Raw genomic sequence first — 27,709 nt, 5'->3', positions numbered from 1 at the left:
TTTTAAGCTAGTTTTGTAAAAATGCACGAGTTACCAAACTATATGCCTGAATTGATTCTGCTTTTTTAGTTCATGTGTGTATGCATATATGGATAAATATTGGTGAGGAGGGGCGGGGAAGCAAGGAACCTAAATGTCATCGGCTGTTATCTACAGGCTCCGATAACAAATGGCTTTCTGGGTGGTTTTCAATCTTTGATCTCTAAGTGTTCTATAATGAACAGAGAAGAGTTAAAATTCCAGAGTTAAAAGTCCTCTGGAAAGAGGATCATCTTCTTGTGCATGCAGGAGCTGCTTGCTGTTTCTAGTCCCTGTTCCCCAAGGTGTGTGAACTGGGCTGAGGAGAGCCCTTGAAGTCATCTCCTGACTCTTCCATTGGGTACGTGGGGAAACTGAGGCCCAGAGCAAGAAAGGACTTGTCCATGGGCTCCCAGCTGGGAATGAACCCACATGGAGTGAGTCCCTGGCTTCTGAGTCCCACGCTCCTTCCTCTTCTGCTTCCGTAGGGGATTTCTATTTTGTGCACCTACCGCAGCCCCAGCCTGCTGTAGGCCTCAATGAACGTCAGGGGGTTTCAGTTTGGGTTTTGTGTTTTTAGAGAAAACTCACATGAGATGCTCTGCTGAGTGCCTTAATGGAGCTCTAACTCAGAGTTGGAAACCACAGGGAGAGGCCGATTCCTAGCAATCTAGAAAAACCTGGCTCCAGATGGCCAGGTTTGAGCAGGTCTTTGAATAATAAAAGTCATAATCATTTATTGAACACATGCTGTATGCCATTGCGCTGGATCTTGTAGGTGGATAAAACAGCCCCTGACATTGAGGTGTGCTGGTGGGGGCAATGTCACATTGATAGATGTTGGGAGTGATAGTGTTTCTTGGATTGGGATTTGAGAGGAACAATAATTTCTTAACCCTTTTGTTGCCCTGTAACACCGGTTGCCACTCCATTTTCTTCTTCATGCTTTTCTGTCCTTTGGAAAGTTTTCTGTTAGTCACACATTTTCACTTCATAATCAGAGAATAGCAATAACTCATAATTCAGGACACAAGCACTGCAGAACTACTGCCACCTAAGTCACTGCTGACTTGGCCTTCCATTCACTGAAGGGTAGCAGAAGTCCGTCCTCAACCCAGATGTCACAGAATTATACTATCGGTTTACCACAGCCATGGTCACCCCAGCCTTGACATTCAAAGGACCATGGACCACCCACTCACCCTCAGTTCCTAGAACCATTAACTCACTCTCGATTTCGTAGAAAACAAGATCTTGGAGTGAGGGGATATGTCATGCTCCCAGGTTCAAGTTTTCATTTAAAAGATTTAAAAAAACATTGTAAGATAGCCTTATGTTATATCCATAATATATAAAGAACTCTTATATATCACTAAGGAAAAAAGTCACCCATAAAGCAAAGAAAATGAATGTTTTATCATAAAAGTAGATCAATAAATGGCCAGTGTAAACTATTTCCAAAGGTAGTGATCCAAAAGATAAGTCAAAATACCAAAGAGATACCATTTTGTAACTAGCAAGTTAACAAACACTGTTATAATGTCTGTCAGTTTTAAATTGGTTGAATAATGATACCTCTATATACTATTAGGCTCATTTTAAAAATCTTGTTTGGGTGACCATTTAATGGGGGAGCAGTACTTGTGACATTGTTTAACAAAATACAGTGGCAAACTTTCTCTTTATTTTGTTATGTTCTTTAATAGGGAAGTGTTTTATACTAAATGACAAATGTTAAAGAATCAAATTTGCGAGACTTTCAGATCTTTTTTTTTTTTTTTTTTTTAAATATGGAACACTTCATGAATTTGTGTGTCATCCTTGCTCAGGGGCCTTGCTAATCTTTTCTGTATTGTTCCAGTTTTAGTCTGTGCTGCCAAAGTGAGCACTCCAATCTTTCTTTAAAAACAAAACATCGTTTCTGGTCTAAAGGCTGAGAAAGAGTAGGTCTGGACTCTGAAGAGGATAAATGGAAAAGGGTCATCTTGAGTCTGCTTTCCAAACAGATGTTTGTTTCCTCGTCTGTATAGTGGGGTGTGGGTGGGGATGTGGGTGCTCATTTTTATCTCAGAAGGCCATCTGAGCCAGGCGGCTCCTGCCACCCACACCTCCCAGGGTTGGGCCTGCACCAGATCTGGCACTGCAGAAAGACCTCCATCTCTTCTCATCCTCATCCCAAGGACAAGTCAGTGCCACATCGAATCAGACATTTAGTCAGTGCAAGAGAGTGTTTTGGTTTTCCCAAATTTATTGCCTGTTCCCACCCGCCTTCTAATCGTTGTTATTGGTTCACCCACCCTTCTTGGCTGGTGGAGTTGAATGAAGATGTGACTAATTGGAGAAAGACTTTGTCCCTGGAGGGCGCACCTCTGTTTTGGAAAGATGTCAGTTCTCCTCCACATTTTTATATATATAAGTACTTTTTTCTTTTGATAGACTTTTATAAATGCTCTGAAGTTTGGAGGGATGAGTTGATAAAAATAAGCAAGAAAACTTCCATGAAAGAATCGAAGAAGATAATGAAACATTGTAAAACTCTGATCATTAGAATGGAATGGTAGAGAAATAGGACAAAATTAAAAAGCTCAGAAACAGATCCAAGTCTTTGTAAGAATTTGGTCTCTGATTTCAAATGAGTTGGGGGGAATTGTACTAAGGCAGTTGACTGAGGAGTAAAATCCATATTCTTTACCAAAATGAGTTCCTGAAGGATTAAAGAATTTAATATAAAACTTGTCTCTGAAAGAAGTTGAAGAAAATGTAGGTGGATCCTTACCCCATTTTTTTTTTTTTAACTTTTCTGCCCCTACTGCTAAGGAGTAATTGTTGGATGTAAATCATGAGAAGTTGCATTTTCACAGAACCGCTAACCACATACAAACAGCAGCTAATGGATAACCTGGCATGTTCCCCTAGGCAGCCCTCATCCCAGATAACACTGGGCGGGGGTGGCTTCTCCTCCTAAGTGGACTGTGGCCTCAAACCTGGTGGGGAGGTGGGAAGACCTAATCTGTGATATTTTGAGATGCTTGTAACACGTTACAGGGCGGTTAGAAGAATCTCTTTAATGACAGAGAGCGTTGCTTTCATGTGGGCAGAATCATTCTGAAGTGTTGGTCTTGAGTGGCCAACCCATTTTTTTACCTGGAGTCTATTAAAGTACCCACTACATGCCCATACTGAGTCCTCCTTGCTTCCAGATTACCATACTCTCCCAGTTTACAAAACACAGCTTACCCCCTCACTTAATCTTCTACAACCCTCACAAGCAAGTGGGACAACAACTGTCCCCATTTTTTATAGAAAACTAAAGGAAAAAGGCTAAGTGGTTTACCCACGGTCATCCCTGGCTAGCACAGGCACCAGTGATTGAACCCAGATGTATTGGTTCCCAAAGGAATCTTTTCATCTTGATGCATGTGATGTGTTCGTGGGATTCACACCTTGCCTCGTTTCCTTGCATCAGAGTTGGAAGTCAGGAGTTCTGGTTCTTAACTTTCTGATTGAGGAAAGAGAAGGAGAAGCAACTTCTTCAAGGTGGTGATGGCGGGCTGCATTCATAAGAGAAAAAGAGGTGTTTGTGATCCTGAGGGGCTTGCTCTTGTCTCACAGACCCCTAGGAGATGATTAGTGATTTAGTTTCAAATTCTCTGTCCTGCTGGGGTTTGGGAACCACTGAGGCTGGAGGTGGGCTTCCTGCAGGAGGAACACTTGGGAACTGTAGACTCTTCGGGGAAGGTCGGGGCGGTCAAGCCTGTGCTTTGATCAGCCTTCCCTGCCAGTGCGAGCACGGGGCCGAGCACAGACATGCCAACCGCATGAACAGGTGGGATGCAGACTGTCTGGAAGTAATCCAGGCTGGGGCGAGCAACGTCTGTTCACCCCAGGAAGCATTTGTTGAGGCAGATGTACCAGGTAAATGGCTGAATAGCAGCGTTTAAAAGAAGTAACGACACTATCCTCGTTGTGAAGCCAAACTTCTGTCCTACGGCACCCAGGACCCTGGTGGTTCCAAAAATGCACCTGCCCTCCCCCTCCCTCTCTCTAGGGATGTTTCCCAGCTGGGCTGTCTGTTTATTCATTAAGTTGCGGATATTTATTGGTCTTCTGCTCCATACAACATGCCAGCCTCTTGGAGAGGGCACAAATATTTATGAAGCACCTTGCCTGCCCTGAAGGCGCTTCATGAACCAGCTGAGCCGGTCAGGCAGGGCCTCCTTACATTAATAACAGCTACTGCATGTCGGCCACCCACTACTGCTCTGCATGTGCAAGATGGCGGACGTTGCTCTCTCGTTTTAGAGGTGGGGAAAGGGAGGCTCAGAGTTCATCACTTGTCCAGGAAGTTGGTATTTGAGGAGGGTCTGTGGAGAATGTGGGCGGACAAGGAGAGGCGGGGGCCAGCGGTCGGAACTCAGTGTCTCTCATTGTGGGCACGGCCTCTAACTCCACCTTCCTGTCTCCACAGAGTGCAGCAGCTGCCCCGAGCCCTGTGCTTGGCAACATTCCCCCCAATGATGGGATGCCCGGAGGCCCCATCCCACCCGGTTTCTTTCAGGTACGTGCTGGGCCCTCGTTTGGTCCTGTGCTCAGTTCACTCCAGGCCAGGCTCGGGCAGGCGGGAGGGAGGGGGAGAGAGAGAGAAGTAAGTAGTAGCTCAGTTTGCCATGGTCTAAATACCGTTTCTTTATGCTGGTTCAAACCCTTCCCTTCCCCTCCCTTTGTCCACCCCTTCCAAAACCATGGAGGGGAGAAAAGAAATGGAGAGCAGACACCTCCTGCATGTGCTGGAGTTTTTCTTCACACCCACTTCACAACGTAGCCGCCCCCCTGGTCAGGGAGGCAGTGGGGCCGCTTCCAAGTCCCAAGTCCAAGTCCGGGTGAAGCTGTCTTTTAACAAAGGTTTTTTTTTTCCTCTTTTTTTTAAACAAGTAAACTGTTCTTTGTTTCTGTTTTGTTGCTGCTGTCCTTGTCATTGTTTACTTTGCCTGTTCAAACTACAAACCTTAGGCGTAATGTAAAAAAACAAAAAACCCACCATCTTGGCAGGTCTGGGACTCCTTTCCCTCTGGTTAACCACTTGATTTTTTCCGAGTGTGATCACAGACGGCATCCCACGAGTATCTGTGCCCAGCACTCTGCCCCGCCAAAGGCAGGAGCAGATCCCACGTGGATCGAGAGCCCAGTCTTTTCTAAAAGACACCTTGTTGGAGTCTCGGGGACTTTCTGTGTTGTCAAGGTTGGGAGTGACTGCCACCCCCTCTGCATCTTTTCCATCTCTGTCATCTTCTCACGGAGGGGCTCATTCCATTTAAACCAGATTGAGACTGGGAAGTGCTGTCTTGGAGAGGCGTCGGCATGCTGGGCTGGAAGGAACTTTTATGTTGAAGCTCTTGAGTGTAACATCCCATTCTTTCACACCTGTCTGCAGCTGGGTTTGAGAATCTGCCCGAGTTCCCCATGCCTTTTGAAAGGTTAGCACTTCTAGGTAAGAATATAGGAGGAGCAGTTGTATGGAAAAAAAAAGCAAAGATTTCTCTGTGAAGCTCAAGGCTTCTAAACTGGGACCGGTGAGGCAGAGTCCAAGGAGACTTGTGCTCAGTGAAGCCAGTATTTCACATTGTGTGCATCCAGCAGTGAGACACAGGCTGCAAGAGGCTCCCTAACACAGGAGGTATCTGAGCAAAAATGGGACGAAGGCCTGTTAGAGATCCCTAGGGTGGGAGATGACCTAGAAGACCTTTCTACTTTGCAAGATTTCACATTTTGGTGGATGTTAACTCCTAGGCGAGGAGGTTTAGGACATGCTGCTCACCAGCCAAGTAGGGAGTCAGTCAGATATGGGTCTGCCTATATCTGGTTGCAGCTTCTTTCTCAGGCTTATATGTCCTCACTCATGATGCCCTTGATAATGTGCAGATGTGGCTTTCTTGCCTGGCAGACAGAGCCCACCCAGGTACCAGGCTCTACCTATGTGCATCCCATTGAGGCTTCATGCTGCCGTCCGGATGCCCAGTGCAGGCCACTGTGGTGGGAAGAGGAGGACAGTAGCCAGCTGTATTTTTTAAAATAGTCCATTAACTTCTATTTGGGCCTGAGTCTGGGGAAAGGCAAGGTCTGCCTGATATGTGGGCAGTTCCCAACTTCCTGCTTTGGTATAATTGTCCATGGTTAAGGCCTAATTCCAGACATACTTCTTGGGCCCTCCCCTGTGACGTTCAGGGGTGTGTGGTCAGAAATCTCAGACTGATTCTGTCCTTATTTAGCTACCAGCAGTCACCATCACACAGCGGTGACTTTTGGACCCTCTTGACTTGACTTCTCTGATCCCCTGTCAAGATGAACCATCAAGAGCTGGCTGGGTCATTGAGCAAGGAACTCTGTGCCCTGGCTTCTCTGCTTCCTGGGTGACTTTGGCCCAAGCCCCTCCCTCACCTCCCTCCTCAGAGCATCATTTCCCCATCAGTCAGATGAAGGCGGATGGGGTCCTTCCTGGCCGTGATCCTTAACTGCTCAGTCTGGGTCACTGCTAAGGGGAAAGGGTATCTCTCTGGCAGGAGGTAGTAGCTGCCCATTTCCGGAGAAGGCCAATTCACAATGGGAATATTAGCTATTGATTGCTGGCCCTGCCCCCCACGCTCATCTTGCAGGCGGCCACTCTGATATTAGAAGGGAAATAGAGATGGTATCGAGGGTTTTATCTGCTGCCAACAATTGCACTTCTTCCCCTGCTTGGTCGCGGCCTGGGCGGGCAGCTCTGCTGCAGGAGGATCTTTGCACTGAGGAACCAGCCTGAGTTGGCTGACCCATCTTTGGCCAGACCCTGTCCCAAAGGAGCCAGCCCAGTTTTCAGGTCAGGACTCTACCCCCAGCTAGTGTTAAATTTAGAAGTCAGTGGGGTCTCCAGGGTGGGTGGGAGAGAGCAGTTGTCCACTCTCTATTTTGGCTCCTTAGAAAGTAACAGGGGATTCCCTCCCTCAGGCCTTTGACTGCCAGGCTGCGAGGCTCCTTCTGGGGTCAGGAGGTCTGGCCATCCACACCTTAGTTTCTGTCTGTTTGCTCTATCTTACTCGGTGTTTGGGCTTCCGAGGTGGACGGTGCCTGTCTGGTCCTGTGGCATGAGATGTATCTGGTAGCAGCAGATTGAGGGCTGACAGGGAGGTGGTTTGGGACCCGACTTTGCCACACTCAACTCTTGGAGAATATTGTGGGGTTCTTGGGGTCATTGTAGAACTTAAGACCATTCTAATTCTGTGTGTTCTGTGTAAAAGGGCTGTCTTCATCTTGGCATCCTCAGCACCTGGCGTACACTAGGGCTCCGGGAAACATTTGAACTAAGTTTGTTTGTGTTGCTCACATTACCAGAAGTGGAGCCCCGCCAGCCCCAGAGCTCTAAGTCATGACCAGGCTTGGAGGGTCTGGGGTAGGGTTCTGGGATGGGGAGGAGAACAGAGAACTAGAGCTTGAGGATGCTTGTTCTAGTCCCCCACCTGCTCACACACTTGCTGAGTGACCTTGGGCAAGTTGTTCCTCATCTCTGGGCCCAGTTTCCTCACTAGTAAATGAAACTGGGTGGACCAGATGGTCTCTTGAGGGCCCTTCCAACTTGGATTTTCTGCTTTGGATCCAGATGGATTTTATATAATCAAGCAATGGCATTTTTTTTTTTTTTTTCATGCAGCTTAAGTCAGTTGGGCTGCACATCTGGCAAACTCGGCTTGGTTTTGGCCAGGCCCACTGGTCTGGGTGGGTCCCCAGCTCCTTGGCCCTAAGGTGGTTCTAAGGGAGGCACTGTCCAATGAGGATTTTTAGGTCCAGAGCTGGAGAATTGCGGGAGGGCAGGGGTCACAGAGAAGGGAGCATTGGGTACAGGCTGTTTTTGTTCTTGTTTTGTTTTAAATTCCAATAATTGTTTTCAGTTATGTTGTGTTTTCAGACATGCAACTTACTTTCATTTTGATCACAGTGTTTCTGCAGAGGAGGCATGGCTGATTGGGAAATTGAGACTCAGAAAGGTGACCCGTCCAAAGTTACCAACCCGGGGCTGTAATGGGAGTCTAAACCTAGGCTTCTCGGTTCCTGATCCTTGTGTTCTTCCACAGCAGTCAGAAGTCCCAGTGTCAATATAGGTTTGAGTGTCTACAGGAAGAAGAGAGACTAGAGAATCCAAAGAAGGAGGGAAATAATGGAAGTAGAAAGAGAATCTCTAGCCATCTTCTCTCAAAAGTGGCCAATATTTCCGCCCAGATGTCAGCTGTGATTGGCTAGAGGTGGCTGCTTAGAACACTTGTTGAGAATGATACTGAAGCTGTGTTGTGTCCAGGCTTAACAGATACTGACTGGCCAGGTTTACCGTGAACATGGGCAAGTAAATGGTAGGATATGTTTTACGTATTTACCATCCCCCATCTAGTTCAGAGTTTGCATTTGTGGATGTGAAATGGAAGCCCAGAGGCAGATGCAACTATGCTTTGTGGCAGTCATTGGCCACCTCTGATGTGAAGGCACAGGGCTTGGCTCTAGGCCAGACCTGAGTTAACTGTAGTCTGCCCACATGAGCACCCAGCCTACCAGCGAGACTGACAGATAAACTCATGCTCTGTAGCAGGAAGTGAAAGGCCTGCCTCCCCAGATGGGAGATTAGGACGGCTTCCTGGAGGCAATGGAGCCCTGGCTGGGATGGTGTCTAAAGGTGTGGTACTCGGTGGGGGACAAAGCTGGAAAGGTTGCCTGCAGTTGTTGATGGACTTTGTTGAGACCCAACAGAGGTCATAGGGCTATAGACTGTATCTTCCCTGGAAGAACAGCCCTGGGGGATCCAGCTCCCTTTGCCAGAAGCTCAGCCCATCCTGCTCTGAACATCCCCAGATACTTTCTGCTGTGACCGGGGGGCAGTAAGGATTGATGTGTCCACCATTCCAATGAGTCCTTATCTTGCCAGCTGAGCCCATTCACCTTGGAAAGAGGTCAAAGTCTGCCCCCAGAAAACCCTCCCTGTCAGTTCTACGGGGAGAAGAGAAAGAGCAAATGATGTGTATAGCCCAGGAAACAGAGAAATGATCCAGAAAATAAAAGGGAGAGACACACACATGACCTAGGACCTCTGCGTTTGAAATTACAGGGAATGCTTCTCTCCTCCTCTCCTGCTGCAGAAGTAGTTGAGGTTTCTCTGGGAGGGAAGCAGCCTCAGGAGGGCTCTGATGACTGACTGGAAGTATCTAAGTTCTGCCACATAGAAGATACTCTGCCTTGCCTCTGTGTGAGTGTTTAGCCCTTGGATTTCAGATCCTTGAGAGAAAAGAAGAGGGAGGGCAGTTTCAGTTTTATAAGAAAGACATTTCTATCACCTGCCCACTTAACAATGAAGTAGTGAGCTCCTTGGCACTGATGGTAACCAAGCAGAGACTAGATGCCCAGCAGAGAGCCTTGGGGACTATGAGCCTCGGGGTGGAGTGCTGTGTTTCCAGGGAGGGTCAAATCTCAGTAAATGAGAATATGCCAGTGGCAGCAATTCGGGCAGTTCCCAGGAGCTGGGGCGAGTACTGTCCATTTCCTGCCTTCCTCTCCAGCGGGAAGCAGGCAGCCACAGCTGAGTAAGATGACATTCTCCTGCCAGAAAGCCACTGCAACAGGAAAGACTTCTCTGTGCTGACCAGGGCAAGTCTGGTACTCGGGAGACTTGGATAGAATTAAACCACCTTGTTTTTGTGGTTTTCAAAGTCTGCTACTAGGGAAGATTTGATAATTGGGGACATAGATCCCCATTTGACAGATGGTGAGTCTAAGGCTGGAACCTGAACCATGTGAGACATGGCCAGGCTGGTTGATTATCCGGTAGCCCAAGGGTTAGGTGTGGTCTCTCAGGGCACAGTGACCTCCCAGTCACCCAGCCCTGGTGAGCACTGCAGACCAAGGAGGCCACCGCAAACCTCACCGACTGTTGGAGGAGTCAGGGAGTGATTATTCAGAGGGGTCAGTGCAACAAGGAACAGCCAACCTGGCCTGGGGGCTATCTAGGAAAGCTGTCCCCAGGGACTGACATTTGAGCTGAAGCCTGAGAAGGAAGCAGTTGCCAGTGGAGGGAAAGGGGACAGGGTGCTAGGACAGGATGTGAAAGGGCAAGTTTGGGATGGCAGGAGGCTTGGATAGCTGGGCAAGGATGTATGTGGGGGACAGGAGGGGGGTGGATCAAGGTGAACCATGAATTGGACACACAAAGGGCTTTAACTTAAAGACAGAGGAGAGGGGTGAAAGGTTCCTAAGAAAGAGAGTGAGTGACCTGGTGCCAGGAAGAGCGCCAGTACCTGGAGGGGCCAAGCTCTCTCAGGTTGACCAGTGAGAAGGGTAGAGTCCGGTCTGTGGTCCCCTCAGGAGGTGGCCAGGGCCTGAACTGGGGCGGTGACTGGGTGCAGTTGCTGGTGCTTCCCTGCTGGAGCCTGGTGGCCCCTTGCTGGATATTGGAGTTGGGTGGGAAGCAGAGCCTGGAGGAGGCCCAGGGTTCTGGCTGACATTGGACCATGCCGGGTAGGTCTTTGAGGTAGGGCTATGGTGGTGAGAGGCTGAGTCTGAGCAGCCTCTTACTCTGTCAGGCCCCTGGTGTGGTCCTGTGGCTGCCCAGCCTAACCCAGCCCTCCCTGTCAGCCCTAGCCAGTGCTCTCAGGCCATCAAGTGGAACTTTCTTGACCCCCTCTTAGAGTGGCTGGTAGAAAACTATCCAGATTAGAAAAGGCATCCCCTTCTGTGATTTCCTTTGACCTGTAAGGTGGGCCTGAGATATAATAGCCTTCCCACTGTATGGATGAGGAAACGGAGGCTCAAATTAGCCAGAGTTGCTTAGGGAAGATAGGCCTGAACAGGGCTGTGGGATCCAGAGCTTCTTGCTGAACTCCCTCCCCTATATGTCTGTTGGAGAGTAAATTCTCCTTCCCTTTCTGAGCGCTACTCTCTGACCCCGGCCCCTTGTCCTATCTGCTTCTCTGTGGGCAGAGGGGGTCTGATAGATGTGCTGCCCTGTGTGTGTGTGAGGGGACGACAGAGGTGCTATGTCAGGGGTGAGTGGGGACTGAAGCACCCCCCTCCTCACCACCCCTCGCCCTGCTGTCTGCCTCCACAGACTGACAGAAGGCAGGGTCACCCCTGCTGAGAAGGATTAGAGAGAAGGCGGGGCACCCCAACTGCTGTTCCCCACCCCCAGCCCCCACCTGTTCCAAGCTGACTTGGCTCTGCGGTGGTAGCAGCCCCCTCCTCTTTACTGTGTGAAGCCAGCTGAATGCTTTAAGCTGGCCTTGGGATGCAGGCACCCCGACTTGAGTCAGGCCCTGCTGCCAGACTGCTGTGTGTCCTCAGGGAACCATTCTCCCTTCTCTGGGCCTTAGTTTGCTCATCTATCCAGTAAGGGCTTTAAAACCGCTGGCGACTTCGGAGCACTGTGGTCTGTGCTGGTCCTGTCCCCCTTGCCACCAGATCAACGCCAGCAATCACCTGGCCTGTATGGAAAGGCCAGGACAGGAGAGAAAGAAAAAAGCTTTTTTTTCCTTGCCAACACCACCTCCACAAAGGTCAGGCTGTGCTCCCGCCCCGCCCGGCAGCCAGCCTGGTGCCTAATGTCTGCCCAAGCGGCAGATGACCGGCACTGGGCTCCTAGCAACAGTGGACAAAAGGTTACTCCTGACGTGCCAGGCTGCCTTGGCCCCCTCGCCCTCCCTCTTAAAAGGAAAAAAAAAAAAGTTGCGGCTTTGGCTGGCGCGTGTGCCTGTGTGCACGCGCGTGGGCATGTTTGTGTCTGCACACTCGAGCCACCTCTCCCCGCCCTCCGAAAAAACGTGAACTCCACATGTCGCGCCGTAACTCTCACTGATGAAATGGAAAGTTGAACATAAATCAATGTCTGCCGCCCTGTTAGCTATGCATCAGCAGTCAGTGCCTGGGAGATTTGCTCGGTAACAAAGCACCCAGCGGCTCCGTGGGCCTTGGCTGCCCCCTAATGCAGAGCCAGCCCCACACCAAGGATCCCAGCAGGGGCTGCAGCTAGCTCCTGGCCACCTGCTTCTGCTCGCCCCCTCCAAAAGACTGCCAGTCTGCTCCCTTTTGGGCGAGAGGAAGGGGGCATCTTTGAAAAGACCCTTGGACCTAGGAGGCCTAGGCTGTTGCTTGCAGCCCAGGTGACCCCAGCAGCCGTGGCCCCTCTCTCTGGGCCTCTCCTCCTGAGCTGTAAGCTGACTCCGGATCTCTCTTGAGTTTTATGGATCCAGTAGTGTCAGCAGCCGCCTTCTCCTCTTGTTTATTAAGAGCTTGGGCTGGTTTATCCTTTTCCCCTTTGGACCTGGGTTTTTACTTCGGATTTCTCGTAGAGCTGAATTTTCCCCCTATGCCTGAGAGCTGTTCTGTTGTGGATTGTCAGCTGTCCCCATACTGGCCGTGTCTGATCCCCCACAAGATTTCCCGCCTCTCATGGGGGTTGGGGGGAGCCCCCTGTGTTTTTGTTTTGTCTCTTCATAGCTGCCTAAGGGAGTCGACCCTCCTCTGCTTCTGCCTTCACCTTTATTCTCTGCAAATCATGCTGAGATTTTTCTCCTTTAAAAAAAAAAAAAGGTCAAATTCCTCAGCCCTTGTAGCAGAAGAGGTTTGAGGAAGAAAATTCCACAGGAACCCTGTAATAACATGCCTTGGCATTATGTGGCTCGAGAGAGATCCCCTGAGTAAGATCACACCACCCTGAAAGGAAACTGCCCTTTGGGGAGTCTGGGCTGGGCCACAGGCCAGGGTGCTGGACTGCGGGTCAGGGCATTCTCGCCCCTCGCCGAGGGCTGTAAGGTGCTATTCTAAGAGCTGGCTATATAGCAGGTGATCCACAGTGTGGGTTCTGGGTTCATGTCCCGTTTCTGATTAAATTAACTGGCCGAATTTTTCCTGGCAAGCTCTCTCCCCAAACTGAGGGCCTTGGGATAAAGGACGCCCCGGGACCAGGCCTCTACAGGTGGCTTTGAACTTGTCTTCCAGAAAGCCTTGTCTCTCATTGAGTCTGAAATGATGGGATAAGACTTGGTACGAGCATGGACGGGGCCAGAGCCTCCACGAAGTTCTGGCTCCGGGCTGGGTGCTGAGCTCTCCCAGGGGCTCCCCGACCTGGGGGATACCACATCACCTCTGTACTCAGTGCAGGCATGGCAGCAGGATGGCACCCAGCTGGGATAGAGGCCTCCTGAAGAGAGGTGTCAGAACGCGAAGTGGCTGTGACCAGGGGCCTTGGAGCAGGACAGCCCGCCACCACTTCCTGGCGATGTGTTTTGGGCAAGTTACCCAACCTCTCTGGGCACTGGTTTTCTCAGCCGTGCTACAAAGAAAGCATTCACTCGGCAAATCGTAATGCTTCCTTTTGGAGCTGTGAGGAGAACTGTGAGGAGAACATATAAATACATACTGGTGTTCAGTAGTGGTTTATTGCTGCCACTGAAAGATGACCCATTAGCTTCAGGATCCATGTTGACCAGCGGTCAGAAGCTCAGCAGCTGGGCCCCTGGAGCCTGCGTGCGCATTGGCTTATCTGCCCCCTCTGTGTCCCATCCCTCCACTACCCTCTCTGAAGGCACTCTGTCTTCCTTGGCAGCCCTGGGGTTGGCACATGGGTTGCTTTGAGAAAGTCATTTAACCTGTCTGAACCTGTTGCTTCATCTGGCAATTGAGGGTAAAGAGAGCCCCAACATCTAGGGGCAACTGCGAGGATGCCGTGAAATGGTGCCTCTGAACCCTTGCTTGGCACCTGGTGTAAAAGACACTTAGGATCCTGGGTTGTGGACCAGGGCGGTTCTTTTCTGTGAGCTAGAGGCCAGGTGGAGCTGGGCCGTCAAGCTCATCCAAGAGCAAGGACCACAGTGAGTTTTCTCCTTTTTCTGGGAAGTTGTCTTAGAGACTCAGCATGGCATTGGTGGCAGCGATGTATGGGGGAGAGTCTGGGCATTCTCAAGATTCATTAGCTTTTTAGTGCTTTAACCTTCTAATTCGACTGACGTATCGGGCGCGTACTAAGTCCCAGGCCCTACTTGGCTCTTTAATGTGTCACCTCACTTAGTCCCACCCACCCTCCTTGGGCCCTGCCACCTTGATTCTTTGTTCTCCAGTCCACCCAACGGGAGCCAGTGGGGAAGGTGGAAGTAGGGAATCTGGTTGTATGTCCAGAAGCCTGCAATTCTGTTCTACTAGGAGCAGGCTTATTAACGTGAGCTTGATGAAAACCAACTCACCCACCCAGGGACCTGGGTCTTTGCCTGCACTCTTGAGTCCTGTCACTAGCAAATGGCACGTGGGTATCATTTATTTGAGTTTCAGTTTTCCCACCTGTAAAAGAGGAGCAGCTCCACCTGCTTCACCAGCTAGGAGTTTGGGAATGTGGCGGGAATGAAAGCAGATCAGAAATCTGCACAAGGGCTACTTCCCAGGGGTTGGCGTTCAATTATCGGTTCCTTCAGCACACATTCAAGAGTGACAGCTTTCTGCTGGCCCTGCTGGGCTCCCAGGGTTGGTAGGTAAGACAGTCCTGCTCCCAGGTGTTCATTGCTCATGGGGCGGACTCTAGCCTGGGGTAGCTAGTTCCTTTCCATCAGGTGATCTTCCTATTCTTCACTAAAAGAATAAAGTCCAGGTTCTTGGTAAGACAGAGTTCTTTTTTTATCTAGCCCGTGCTACCCTCACCCCATTATTGGACCAGCTGCTGATCCCCAGGACATAGGCCACGGCTGTTGTTCTCACGCCCAGCCTCTACCCCTCCAGCACATCTGCATGGCTGCTTCTATGAGCTGCAGAATTCTCTCCTCCTCTTGAAAGCTTTTCAGTCTCGGGTCAGCTTTATTCAAGAAGACTTTGACAGAGTCTTGCCCCATTCTTGCCCTAAGGTCAAAAAAGGTATACCCAGAATGTGGATCTGATTAAGTGTCTCTACTTCAGATGACTTACAGTACCTGATCCCGAGAAACTTACTCTGGAGTTGTGGAAGGGGTCTGAGAGTTTGGAGACTTGCATTCTATTCTGGGGCAGTGGTTTTACCTATCTGGATCCTGGTCTTTTCCGTTGTAAATTACAACAGCATTAGAAGGAGGGGACGTGGTAGGTGCCGTGATAAGCAGACGAAACCTGACCCTTGTCCTCTGGGGCATCAAGAGCTTTAGGAGAAGAAGAAATAAGGGACCACCTGGAGGGCCAGACAACCTCTACAGAGTTCGCCAAAGAGCACCCAGCATCAAGAGAGACCCCGAGGGTCTCTCAGTAAGGGCCGTGCTCCCAGCCTAAGCTGACTCTGGTTAGGACGTGTTATGTGTTGGTGGACAAGGGGCAGCTCTCTGGGAATGGGTAATAGGAAGGCTTAGAGAAAGAGGTGGTTCCCGAAGGATTTTATACAGCAGGGAAGACCCCGAAACACAGCTTGATGTATCAGCAGCCTCCCTTTGGTGAGGGCCAGTACTCTCGATGTCAGTGCTGCAGCTTTGTGCGAGGAGGTGGGGCAGCCCATTTTACAGGCGAGGTAAGTGAGTTTCAGAGGGGACCACAGGCTGTGCTCCTGGCCCATGAACCTGAGCTTTTCCAACAGCACTCACTGCACAAGCTGCCCCTCATGTACCCTCTGAGGAGCGCCGGGTCTCAGCGCACTGCCCCACAAGCTTCCTAAACCGGTCTCTCAGTCCTGGTTCTTTTCCCTCGCCCCATCCTAGAGCTTCTCTTTAGCTGAGAAAGGAAGAATAAATCTTGGGTCATTCATTCCCTGAGCCTCTCAGAGAGAGAGGCCTGAGAATTCACCCAGTCATCCAGAGCCACAAAACTAAAGGGGAAACCCTTGGCCGACTTTCTTGTTCCCTACTCAGCCCTCTTCTGTTCAGTGGACAGTTGGGGTTGAATCTGGCACTCTGTATTTGTGGCTGCTGGAGTCCTGCACCTCCTCTCCTCATTGGACATGATGAAACTTAACTTCGTGGAATTGTCCGTCGGGGCACAAAGGGGTAGGGCAGGAAAGCTGTGTGCGTGCCTGTTCCTAGAGAGTGTAAAGTAGAGCAGGAGTTCTCTGGGTGGACAAGGCATTGCCTTTTTAATACGTGCCTTGCCTTCACCGTGCTGTCATGATTAACAGCGGAGGCTGAGCGCCGACGAAAGGCGCTGTGGAGGCCGGTGGGCTGAAGCAGGACTATCCATTTTCAGAGCAAAAGGCAATCGTTTCTGTGGGGAGAGGATTTGATTCTCTTGGCAAGGTAGGTGTCCTCTCCCAATGTGTTCCAAGAGAGTGGTATTCTTCTGGCTCCTGAGTCCATCTCTATCTCTTCACTTGCCCACAGAGCAGGTCTCTACTGCAGCAAGCAGAGGGGGCAGAAGAGATGTGCTATCTGGATCCTGGCCAGAAACCCACACGGCTAGGACTGGATGTTGGAAACCCTCACCTGGTCATTTTATTCCTAGCTTTTCTGCTAACATTAAAAGCTGGGGTGTGGCCTAGTCTGGAAGGAGCCACTCACGGACAAGAATCTAACAGGTTTCCTCACTCCATGTGTAGTCAGGAAGAGATGGGAATTAGCACCCTAGACAGCTATGAACTCAGTGTTTCCCAGTAGCCGTAAGTCTTGATTTTTAACTTGAACAAGGGCAAAGAAACATCTTTGGCAAAGAACAGATGGATGCATGATTCCCAAGACAGCATAGATCTGATCGTCATTCCTCTTTGTACAAGATTCCAATGCCCTGGCTCCTTGCCTTGGAGGTCCCAGCCCTGGGGTCCCTATCTTGTGCGTAAGGTCCTCCAGCACCATGCCCACTCCTGCCTCTCCCACATAGATGCCAATCTCTCAGCCCAAAATCCCTTCCATTTCTTCTCTGCCAGAGGATGTCTGCTTATCCTGCCCAAAGGAGATTGTTCTATAATCACTGCCCCTTTGTTCCCTAGAGCACCTGATACCTGCCTCTGTTGGAGTGCAGACGTCCTGGACCTCCTCGGGGAAGGGCCAGGGTAGTGCTTATTTTGTGTGTCTCCAGTGCTTAGCCCAAGATGCTGGGACTCAGTGGCTAGATGTATTACCAGGTGGACATGGGTTTTGCCTATATATTCTGGGTATTAATGCTTTTTTCTGTGTCCCCGAAGAGTGTGCCCAGTTGTATGGACACAGTCACGTACAAAAGCATCTCGAACAGCTTAGCAGCTGGAGGTGAAGCCATCTCTCTTATCCCTGACCCCATCCCAGTCACAGCCGTTCAAGGTCGATCCCTTTCCTGAGATGACCCTAGAGAATTCCTCGGTGAATTCACAGCCTAGGAGAGAGTCAAACATTGTGAACCTGCCTAGAGATCTCAGGGCTGGAATCAAGCCCCCAGAATGTTTTGTACTGACAGGCAAGGAAAGAGCTCGTTCCCCGGCATTATGGCAAGAATGAAATTGAGGAGATGGTTAACAAGGAGATACTCTGGGACCGGCTGGCTGGATTTGAATGTTGGTTTTGGTGTTATAATGAAAGATATATATATTTTTTTTTTCCCAAGACTGATGGCCAAGAAAACTGGGGCTCAGAGATTGGCCACAGGATGTGGTAGGAGAACCAGAAGTCTGGTTTGCTGACCCTTGGTCTGGCACTCGTTCTGTCTCTCCTCAATGGGATAAATCTTGACTTTGACAAATAATACTGTAATGTTATTGGACTTCAGTCTTTCCTTTTGTGTAATGGGGCTAGTTTTTGCTTTATTTATCATATTAGAGCGATATGAGGTTAAAATCAGAAAGTAGATGTACTGTTTTGTTTTTTCTTGAGAATTTAAAAAGACCCTAGTTTTTCCTCTCTTTGGTCTCGAAAACCATTACCTAGTTCAAGGGTAGGCAAACTTTTTCTGTGAAGGGCCAGATAGTAAATATTTTAGGCTTTGTAGGCCACTGGTCTGTTCCAACTGCTCTGCTCTGCCATTACATTATGAAACCAGCCATGGATAGCGCATGAATGAACACGGCTGTGTTCCAATAAAACTTTATTTGCAAAAACAGGTGGCAGGCCAGATTTGACCTGGAGCCATAGTTTGCCAACTCCTACTTTAGCTCAGCATATTGGCCCTGCTCTTGGGGTCCTTGTGCTGCAGCTGGCCTCAGCCTCCACTCTGGGGATGCAGTGTGTTGCAGGGGACCAGGCCTGAACCTGGGACCAGTGAACCCACGTCCTGGGGCTCAGTCTTCCCCTGTGTGCACAGAGCTGGGAGAAGAGGCAAAGAGCAGTATGTGGAGGAACTCCTAGGTCTTGGAGGCCGCCTGTACTTTCATTTGCTGTGTTTCCTCCCTTTGTTTGGAAAACTATTGCCTGCTGATTCTGCGTCTCTGTCTCCATGGGGCAAGCATGCCTCATGCCTCTTGAGCAAAACATTCGCTGAGCGCCTCCTGCAGGTGTCTTGGCAGCCCACCCCGGAAAACCAGATGCACAAGTGTGCAGACCTCTCTCTCTCGCTGGCTGCCCAGCACTGTCCCATTTCTTCAAAGAGACGCGGGGAGAGGAGTCAGCTGGGGTCTTTGCTTAGAAAAACTAATCAGTCTTTTGCTGATCTTTTCTCAGAGTGAACCTCAGAGGCTTACAGGAATTCCTGACATTACACAGAGGTGACCCTGATGGGGAGACATTGTGTGTGGTCCTGCTCACTCCAACTGCTGACTTCCCCACCGTCCCAGGAAGATGGTCCCCCACCAGTTGCCAGACTTCTCCCTGGCAAAAACCATTCCACTTGTCCACTGCCCGTGGAGGGTTACTATTGTTGTGGGCTCATCTCCTAGGCAGTCAGGAGCCCCCTGACCGTGAGCTCTCTGGGGGCCGTGCGAAAGCCTGGGCTGTTGCTCCATAGTTGGGTGTGGGCCAGCCCATCCCCCTGACGACCTACTAAGCATGTGCCAGGCCTGTGTTAGGTGGGCACAAAGATGGCTCAGGCTCCTCTGCCCTCTAGTTGGTAATCTCAGCTCCAGCTTCAGCCTGTATCCCCCACATACACACACAAAGAAGCCTTGTCCCCCAAGGGGACAGATAGAAGTAGAATAGGAAGGCAACTGTCCAAGCCATTGCCGAGTTGTTCCCATGGGTCAAGATGAGGAAGTAACTTTTCCTGCGATGAGCTGCATGTTAAAGGAAGGAGCAGTTTAAAGCTTTCCCTCCTTCACCCCACCAGGCGGTCAGCTTCCCACTCCTGGGAGACTCTAGGTGCAGGCAGACTGTGTTGACGGATTTGGGGTGTCAGCAGCACATAGGCATACCTTGGCCCTCTCCCCAGAATGGGTTTACAGCATTTTCCGTCAGCACTTGTGTCTAAGAAGCAAATTGGATTATTTGTCGTATGCCTTTTACCATGTGTATAATTGATGTAATTTTATATTCACTCAATTAAAGTGACACACCCAACAGGCGGATTACAGAGGCCACCAGTAATGCAAGTCATTTATCTCCCGCTGCCAGTCGATAGAACCCACCCCTTCAGCCTTGCCAAACCAGTGGCCAGTGTCCCCTGGAGTCAGGAGAGCCAGGGACGTGTGGAGTGGTTTTGTCTCTTAGCAACCTGAAACTTCAAGTCCCCTTTCCCCAGAGGCCTTCAGCAAAACATAAGGCAAATTTGGCCTAGATGGTAAGGAGGCTGCCTTCTGTTTGGGTAGTGTTGGGCAGTTCCTAGAGTCCTCTCACAGCTTTCACCTGGACTCCTTGTCTGCCTTATAGATGAGCAGCCCGAGGCCCAGGGTTACAAGGCAGGACTCCCACCCGAGTGCTTTGGCATTTGAAGTCAATGTGTTCTCCACTGGCCACAGCCTGTCCTCGTTTGCACTCTTCCAGGCTCACCTCTGGAATTAGGTCTCAGCTCTGTTTCTCTGCGAGTCCATGATTCCTAGGCAGATGAAGGAAGCTTTGGGGAGTGTGGGGTGGCATTTGGTGAAGGAGCAGTGAGTTTTGGAAATATTAAAGTTAGCACACAGCTTTTATTACTTTTCTCCAAAAAAAAAAAAAATCTGTGCTTTTTTTTAATCTGATTTTTTTTTTCTTAAGGAGCAATTCTCTCTTACCCACCAGGTGGTCAGTCTTCAGTACAGAGAACCAATTTGGTCAGCCTCTTGGTGTAGTAGCTTTTCTTTGTGGTTCCTTGAATCCAAAGGTATTAGATGTGCCCTCCCAGGGCATGTCGATCGTGGCTGTGGAGTCATACCTGCTAGCTCAAGGGCAGGAATCTCCATGCCCTTGAGCCCGTGAGGCGCCCACAGATAAGACAGAATGTCCTAAGAGGACACCCACATTTGGAGAGCACCTGAGTGGGTAGCAGGTCAAGCTCCATGAAGGAAGATGTATGGACTTTCAATGAGCTAAGGAAGGTGTTCCCAGCAGAGCGAGTCCACTTTTCTGCTTTCTCTGTAAATTGAGCAGTTAGTAACTACAGGAGCATGAGGCACAGGAACCATGGAATACTGGGGATCTTCTGTGTACCTACCCCTGTCAGCTGTATCACCCCCCCTGCAATATTTATACAAAGTCTCCCATTTTTCTTATGAGGAAACTGGACTCACAGCATGTCCTGGAGGAGCTGGGTTTGGATGCCAGCTCGATGTAACTGTGAAGCTTTCCCTATCGTGCAACAAGTCCATCTCTTGAGGATGGCTTCAGGTGAAATTCAGGGACTAAACCAAGACGTGACTGGAAGGCTTAGGTGGGTCCTACTGACGGTTCTGAAATGCTTTTCCACAGAGACCTCAGATCCATGTGCCTTGGGAAATGCTCTGTTCCCCACCACATCATTGCTGGCAAAGGCTCTTCCATAAACTGTCAGTGTAACAGCCCAGCGTTTGCCTTAGTCACACCCAACGCACAGCCTCCCGGGGCCCTGCCTAAGTGACTCTCAGAGGCTGCTAGATGCAACACTACCCAGTGCTGAAATTACAGGAAAAGGAATAAAAAGGAAGTGCGGGAATTATGTATCTCTGGTCAGGAATGTCTGAGACAGAATGGCAAATCCATTAACAGGGTCTGGGGCAGAGCGAAGACCCAGACAGGAAGTGGGCATGTTTCCTGCTTCCTTTTCCCAGACTCAGTAGAGGGATTTCCCAAGTTGGGTTCTCCCCCAGGCACAGGTCTCCTTGCCATAATCCCAGGAAGGGTGCATTACAATTGAAAGAGTTCTGACCAGGCAGGGCACCCCAGTTTTCATCCCAGCTCTCTGTTGGTCTACATTCTGTGGCCACTCTGGGCCTCAGTTTATCTGTCACCTTCTCTTGGAGCCCTTGGCAGTTTAAGCTGACATTTGAGCTTGTTTGTCACTATATCCTCATCCTCCCTCACTAGCCTAGGATCTTTCAGGGCCAAGATGAGTCTCAGGTGCCTCTGTGACCCATGCCCCCTTCCCCAGCATGCGACTGGCCAGACATTAGGTCACCCAGAATATGTATGTGCGTGAGTGGATGGACCCATGAGTTCTTCAGTTGCTAGGATTTGTTCCTCTGCTCTTCATGCTCTGCTTGTGGACTGGTGGACCAAGTTAGGACTCTCAGGGGCTTTCGAATCAGACTTTGAGGACTGGGTCTACCACTTAGCCATGCAACTCTGGACAAGTGGCTTCACCTTTCTGAGCCTCAGTTCCTTGGCTGTAAAACGGAGCGATTGAGAGCCCTTACTATGAGGAGTCAAGGCTTACATGAGCTAATGTAATGTAGGTCAGGGCCACATTCACTAGTGGTATGTATGGCTGCATTATCCTTACTGTAACTGTTCCCATTTCACTGATGAGAGAACGGAAGTACAGTCAGCGGCAGAGTCAGAATTTGAATCCAGTTCTTTTCAAATCCTATTTCTGTATTTAAAATGGATGGGAATGTAATGTCATGAAGAGAACCCTGAGCTGGAGTTAGGAAATGTGGCTCAGCCACCAGCTAGTTCTCTGTGGTTTTGGACGTCACGTCACTGTGCTGTGCCTCTATTTTCTCCCCTATAATAAAGGACATTAGAAGAATGGATGGCAGAATCTGTTAGGGCCACCCAATAAATGGGTGCCTGCCTGGCAAGCAGGTGTGGTTTTCCCTAAGCTTCTAGTAAGGATCCCCCACCCTAGTCTAGCCTGATATTTTGTGCACCTCAGAGGTCTGCCCATCTCCAGCTCCACTGTGGCATGCTGGGAGGGTTAATTAGGCAGTACCTATGACAGAAAGCCTCGAAGGCCTGTCGGAGAGAGGTCTAAATGAGTAGGCTTCCAGACACACCTGTTTTGGGTTGCTCAAAGCTTTCAGCAAGTATAAGCCAGGAAAGGCCCACTGGGGGTGTTGTCCTGTGTGGGAGAACCCAACAGTATTATCAGCATTGACTCCCTCCTCTTCACACCGTTCACCTTAATCTTCTCCACCTGCCTACCAGATCTTTTAAGAGTTCAGAGAGACACCTACATCCCAACACAGGTCAAAATCTTCAAAGGAGGTCGTTTTTTTTGGTCTGCCTCCCATGTAGACTTTTACCCAAGTGGGTGACAAGTTAACAAGTTAAAAGACTATAAAATCTGTTTTCTCTAACCCTGTCTGTCAGTTTCTTGTTGAGACGGCAGGCTGGAGAGAGAAGACCACTTTTTTGTGGTAGTTTCCCCCAACATGGGGCCCTGTGCTCCGCTCCTGAGAGTGTGCCAGGCGTTCAGGGTCCCTCGCTCTGCTGTTGTGTGCAGTCTTGGGGACAGAGCCAAGACACAGATGTAGTGATGGGGAACTCCAGGCAGAATGGAGGTGGCAGAGACACAAAGGACGGAGCTTGGGGTGGATGTGGGCAACTCATTAGGAAATGATAGGCTTCTGGCTCCATGAAAAAAAAAAGCTTTCCGGCACAGTAGGACTGGGAGCCATGCTGGGAGGTACAGAAGCAGAGCTCGATCAGCACCTAACTAACAAGGGTGGGAGAGGAGTTTCGTGCCCTGGGGAGGTGAATGCTGAGCTTTATCTTCACTTGTGTGGAGATTGTGACGGTATTTTCTCTGGGTGACTGGCTTGTCTGGGCCAGGGTTCCCTTGTCTTCAGTATTCTGAACCCCAGCTCCAAGTCAGTGGGGAGACTTCTGAGCTGCTGCTCTCTCCCCAGACTTACAGTCCACCCCCCACTGCTCCCACAGGCCAGCAGAATCGCCGGGGCTGGCCTGGGGTCCTACTGACCAGTCATGCTCCCGGTCCTTATTTCTCATCGGGCATTTGTCTCGAGTCAGCTGCGTTGAGGCAGACTTGTGCCACATCCATTCATTCAGGAACCAGAGGTCAACAGGGAGTCTTAGGGAGACGCCGAGGTGAAGCACACATACCAACCCTGCCCTCCGAACCTCGGGGGGCCCAAGGGACAGCATGGAATGGCAGGCAGAGCCCTGTAGACTCAGGTTTGAGTACTGGCCCCTATTAAGGACTGCTCTCGATCAAGGCCTCCTGTTGGCGGCAGACACTTTGGGGTCCTTTATTTATGTTTTCTATCATTAATCATGGAGTCAGCCACTGCTACCTTTCCCTGGCTGACAGGGTGCACAGGTGCACGGGATCTGCCCGAAGCCATGCTGCTCTCCCTGAGGAAGCACTGGATCTTACCACAGAGGGTGAGGTATCAGGAGGGGGAGGCGCTCACTTCTTGCCAAGAGCTGAGCAACTGACAGAAGACCTTTTGCCCCCTCTTGGCAACTGGACCTCACCCTTGAACCCTCCTCTTCCATTCTTTTTATTTTTCCTTTTTGGGGGGTTGGCTTCGAATTATCTTATTTTGTTTACATTGCACCCAAGTTTCATGGTACAAAAGACTTGCAGGTGCAAATATGTCCCGCCTTCATTAACTTCCCCTCCCTTTTTAATTTATGTGATTTCAATTTTCCTTCCCTGTACTGTTAATTAGGGGACCCTCTAATCAGTGCCATTATCACAGTGGTATTCATGTTTAGGAAAGCCGCTAAACAAATGCTTGCAAAATTGCTAAATGGCTAATTAATGTCTGTTAATTAAGAAAATTGCTCATGGTAACAAACCATGCCGTTGCTGGCAGCCGCTAGAAAGACACACACTTGTTGAAATTAGTAGCATGGCAGGTAGGGGAACATCTGCTCCTCAGAGCTTTCCGGAAGTGAGCAGCCCTCGGTTGGCCACGAAACTCCAAGCCTGTCCTTAGTGGCACCCCCGGCTTCTCATATGGGCCCCCTCCGTCTTTCTCTGCTCACCTCTTCTCTGGGTCTCCTCGTCCACCAGCTCGGGCCCACCCCTTCACCCCTTCCCCAGCTCTGAGCTGTGCTTCCTGCGCAGGCAGAAGGCGGGGCAGCCTGGCTCTGAGGGAGAAGACTGAAGAAGAAAATCCTGCCTGCATCTCTCAGATTCTTTCTCCCCCTCTTTTGCAATGTAACTACACCCATTCCCCATGCACGTTTTGAATTTTTCTCAAAGGCAACTTCCAAGGGTAACGATAGTCATGGGCGGAGAAGAGTGAATTAGGATGTACTCATCACCAGTACCAGCATCCAGCTCCCTGAGTGGGCAGGGAAGGTGCTTCCAAGACAGGCTTTTCATCCTTTTTGACTGTGACCTGCAGCAGGAAATAGATTTGACATTGTGATCAATCTACACATTTACAAATAAAATAAAGATTAATGAAAACTATTTGCCTTAAAACATAAAACTCTGATATTTTCTATTCTTTTTATTCTGTTCTAGGTTTTTAAAAAACAATGGTTGCAACCCACTAAATTGATTTCACCACTCACTAATGGGTTGCAACCTACAGTTCGACCAACCCCATGGTTTAAGTGAATTCATCTGTCCATCTCTTTTGGGCAATTGAGGTCAGCATTGCCCAGGGCTTTGGGAGCCACCTTAGAACCATGGGCGGCTCATCACTGACTGGAATGGAAAGCCCAACTCCGGCACCCACCCACCCAGCAGTCAGGGGCCTACAGCTCTATCCCCCTACTCTTGCACACACCCACTCCAGCTCTGCAGGGTTGAGGTGGGCCTTGGACCCATCAGGCTACTCGTCCTGGCTCTGCCATTTACCATTGTGTAGCTGTGGCCAAGTCCCCTCATCCTTTGACACTCAGTGACCTCATCAGTAAGAACAGGAATGAAAAACCCCCACCTCACAGGCCGTTTTCAGGTGAAGGTGCATTAATGTACTGCACTGAGAGGGCGCTCGGTAACCGTGTCTTCCTCTCGTTTCCCCGTGTGTTCAGTCTCTGGCATCACCCCGCTCCTCCTGTCTGTCCTCGTTCATCCATCAGTAGACTGGTTTCTAGGTACCCATGACCTGCCTCTGTCCCCCCAGACTGGGAACTCCTTGAGGGCAGGGCCTCTTACACGTCTTGCAGAGTGGGTTAGTTTCTGTGCATCACTATGCTCTCTGAGCCCGTCTCAACCAATGTATTTAACATGGCAAACTCTGCTCCAATGCTAGACGATGCCTGGGCCCCTGCTCCTGTGTGCTTTGACAAAGGAGCTCGATTTGATTTTTCATTCCTGTAAATCCCCGTGAACGTGTTTATCAGCTTCTCTCCCTCCCGCTCGCCGTTTTCCACCGATGAGCCGGCGACCTAGGCAGCAGCTCACATCTCCCCGCCAATCAGAGCCCGCCGCCCGCACGCCTGCCGCCCGCCCTTCGTTTTGGTTTGATTTTTGTTCTTTTAAGCTTCTGCGCTTCTCCATGTGCTGTGATCTATAACCTGCCTCTACTGTCTGGCCTCACAGGGTCCTCCGGGGTCACAGCCCTCGCCGCACGCACAGCCTCCACCCCACAATCCCAGCAGCATGATGGGACCCCACAGTCAGGTAACGCACTTGGCTCGCCCGCCCGCCGGGGGGCGCGGGGCACCAGGAGGACAGAGCCAGCAGAGGAAAAACAAAAATCAAAACGTGCTCTCATCATTGCCTTCAAATCTTGATTGACAAATGAAGTGTTCTTAAAAAAATATTTTTTCTTTCTAAAGAGAGTCTTCATTCCTTGGACATCACACCCAGCTTGGATATAAAACCAAAACATTTCTGTGACCTTGTCAGCGGCCTTTGCGTTTTTGTTTTTTCCTCTCTCACTTTTGGTTTTGAGTTTGGTTAACCATTTGTTTGTAACCGAAGCTGCATCCCTAGCCTTTTCTTTGTGCACTCTTGCTGCTGAGAAAGCTTTCCTGCCCATTCCCTGCATTCAGTTAGGAAGCCCGCTGTCCCTTTACTGTTTTCATTGTGTTCCCTCCTCGAATCTTCGCTCCCCTTCCCCACCCCCTTCGTCGGTGGTTTCTGTGTGTGTGCGTGTGCGTGCGTGTCCAGCTTTGTCTGCACACCCTGAAAATCATAGGTATAGGTCCCTTTTCTGATTCTTTGATTTGCCTTTCCCAAGAGCAGACTTGTCCCTCCTTTCCCTGACATCGATGTCGCTGCTCTTCCGGTCCTGTGCAAAGTCCCAGCCGCTGCCCTATCACCCACAGTTGATCTCTGAACAGATGCAGAGTCGGAGTCCCCAGTGTTGGGGCATCTATTGTTTCCTCTGCCCAAAGGAAGTTTTGCCTGGAGGGAAGAGGCCACTGGGAGAAAGAGAGTTTAAAAGATCACTAGTTGTAACAACCTGGACTTTGTGGAGTGGAGCGCATTTGTGTTTGTCACTGTGCAGGAGCACAGGCTGTCATTGAACTAATTCCCTGTAATTGCAGCCTTTCATGTCACCGCGATATGCAGGCGGCCCCAGGCCCCCGATCAGAATGGGAAACCAGGTACTGTACCTTTTCATGTTCCCTCTCCCCTCACTCAGCCACTCTTGACCCCCGTTGTTCTTTGACTTGCATCGAAATGTGGGGAAAGGATTGGGAAGTGGAAGGACAGGTTTTAACATGGAAGTTAGCTTTACGAGCAGGTCCCCAGAGAGGGCCCTGTGTCCCCTCTGTGCCCATGGTAGAGCCGCCTGCCAGCATTTTCATCTGCCTTTCCTAGGAGGCTTGGGGCAGCAGTTCTAGGCAGCAGCAAAACCAGCCAGGGTGGGGGGGATGCAGGGTTTCAGCTAGTATAGAGAAGGTGGTAATACCCCTGCCCCTCCCTTGCAGGCCTTTCTTGGAAAAGGGTCTTCCTCCTTAATGAAGTTAATTGACAACGTGCATTTTTTCCTGGAAGCTTTTGAGAATTGCCAAGGCCGGTAAATAAAATCCTGCTATTAAGGGGAGAAATGGCCCGTAGGAATGCTTAGATCAGGAGCCTGGAGGCAGCGGAGCAGGACGTTTGGGAGTTTTTCAGCAATGTCTGCCGGCTTCCCAGACCCAACTCAAAACAAGAAAGGATTTGTTCATGTAATTAGAAAAGTGGTCTGCTTACGGGGAGGGCTTTTCAGACTGGGGTTGTGTGCCTTAGGCTGGCCTATTAGAATTGGAAGTTAGTTCTAGGTGGTCTGGAGAATCAGCCCCGACGCCGCCCTCCCTGGCATAGCCCATCCAGGGGCGGGAGGGCAGTTGGTGAGGTGCAGATGAATATCCTCTTTTGAGGATAGATAGACTTAAAAGAAACTTCTGGGAAATTTCTTTTTCTGCCAAAATATTTTTTATACATAATTCGAATGACCTTGCAAAAAGCCCTTCAAAAATCTGACAGCAACACCAGTGCATCTAACCTGTGCTGCCTTGGGAGCCAGGAGTTCGGTCATCAACTAAATTGGTGTTCTCTGAGTGTGGTTGCTCCCATCCTCAAGGCTCTGCAGGAAAGCCCGGGAGTGAGA

At 50.0% G+C, this 27,709-nt stretch overlaps 1 protein-coding gene and 1 non-coding gene across 4 annotated transcripts in view; one reads left to right on the top strand and one right to left on the bottom strand.

Moving 5' to 3' along the window:
* SSBP3 (single stranded DNA binding protein 3) overlaps window positions 1-27,709 on the top strand; it is a 153,580-nt gene that overhangs the window by 105,030 nt on the left and 20,841 nt on the right. The window contains exons 5-7 of one of the 3 annotated variants that reach the window (XM_039887039.1): window positions 4,487-4,576; window positions 25,708-25,788; window positions 26,661-26,720. In XM_039887039.1, coding sequence (XP_039742973.1) covers window positions 4,487-4,576; window positions 25,708-25,788; window positions 26,661-26,720 — 231 coding nt within the window. The remainder of the gene's footprint in view (window positions 1-4,486; window positions 4,577-25,707; window positions 25,789-26,660; window positions 26,721-27,709) is intronic. The other 2 variants (XM_039887046.1, XM_039887056.1) reach the window with 2 other exon arrangements.
* On the bottom strand, window positions 1,803-1,905 carry LOC120581423 (U6 spliceosomal RNA). Its single transcript, XR_005647265.1, has one exon. It is a non-coding gene; the product is annotated as a U6 spliceosomal RNA (small nuclear RNA).

Source organism: Pteropus medius, unplaced genomic scaffold (assembly GCF_902729225.1).
Source record: "Pteropus medius unplaced genomic scaffold, Ma_sr-lr_union100, whole genome shotgun sequence".
Classification (NCBI taxonomy): Eukaryota; Metazoa; Chordata; class Mammalia; order Chiroptera; family Pteropodidae; genus Pteropus; species Pteropus medius.
The sequence above is the reverse complement of the archived record's forward strand: the minus strand, read 5'-3'. Positions and strand labels throughout refer to the sequence as shown.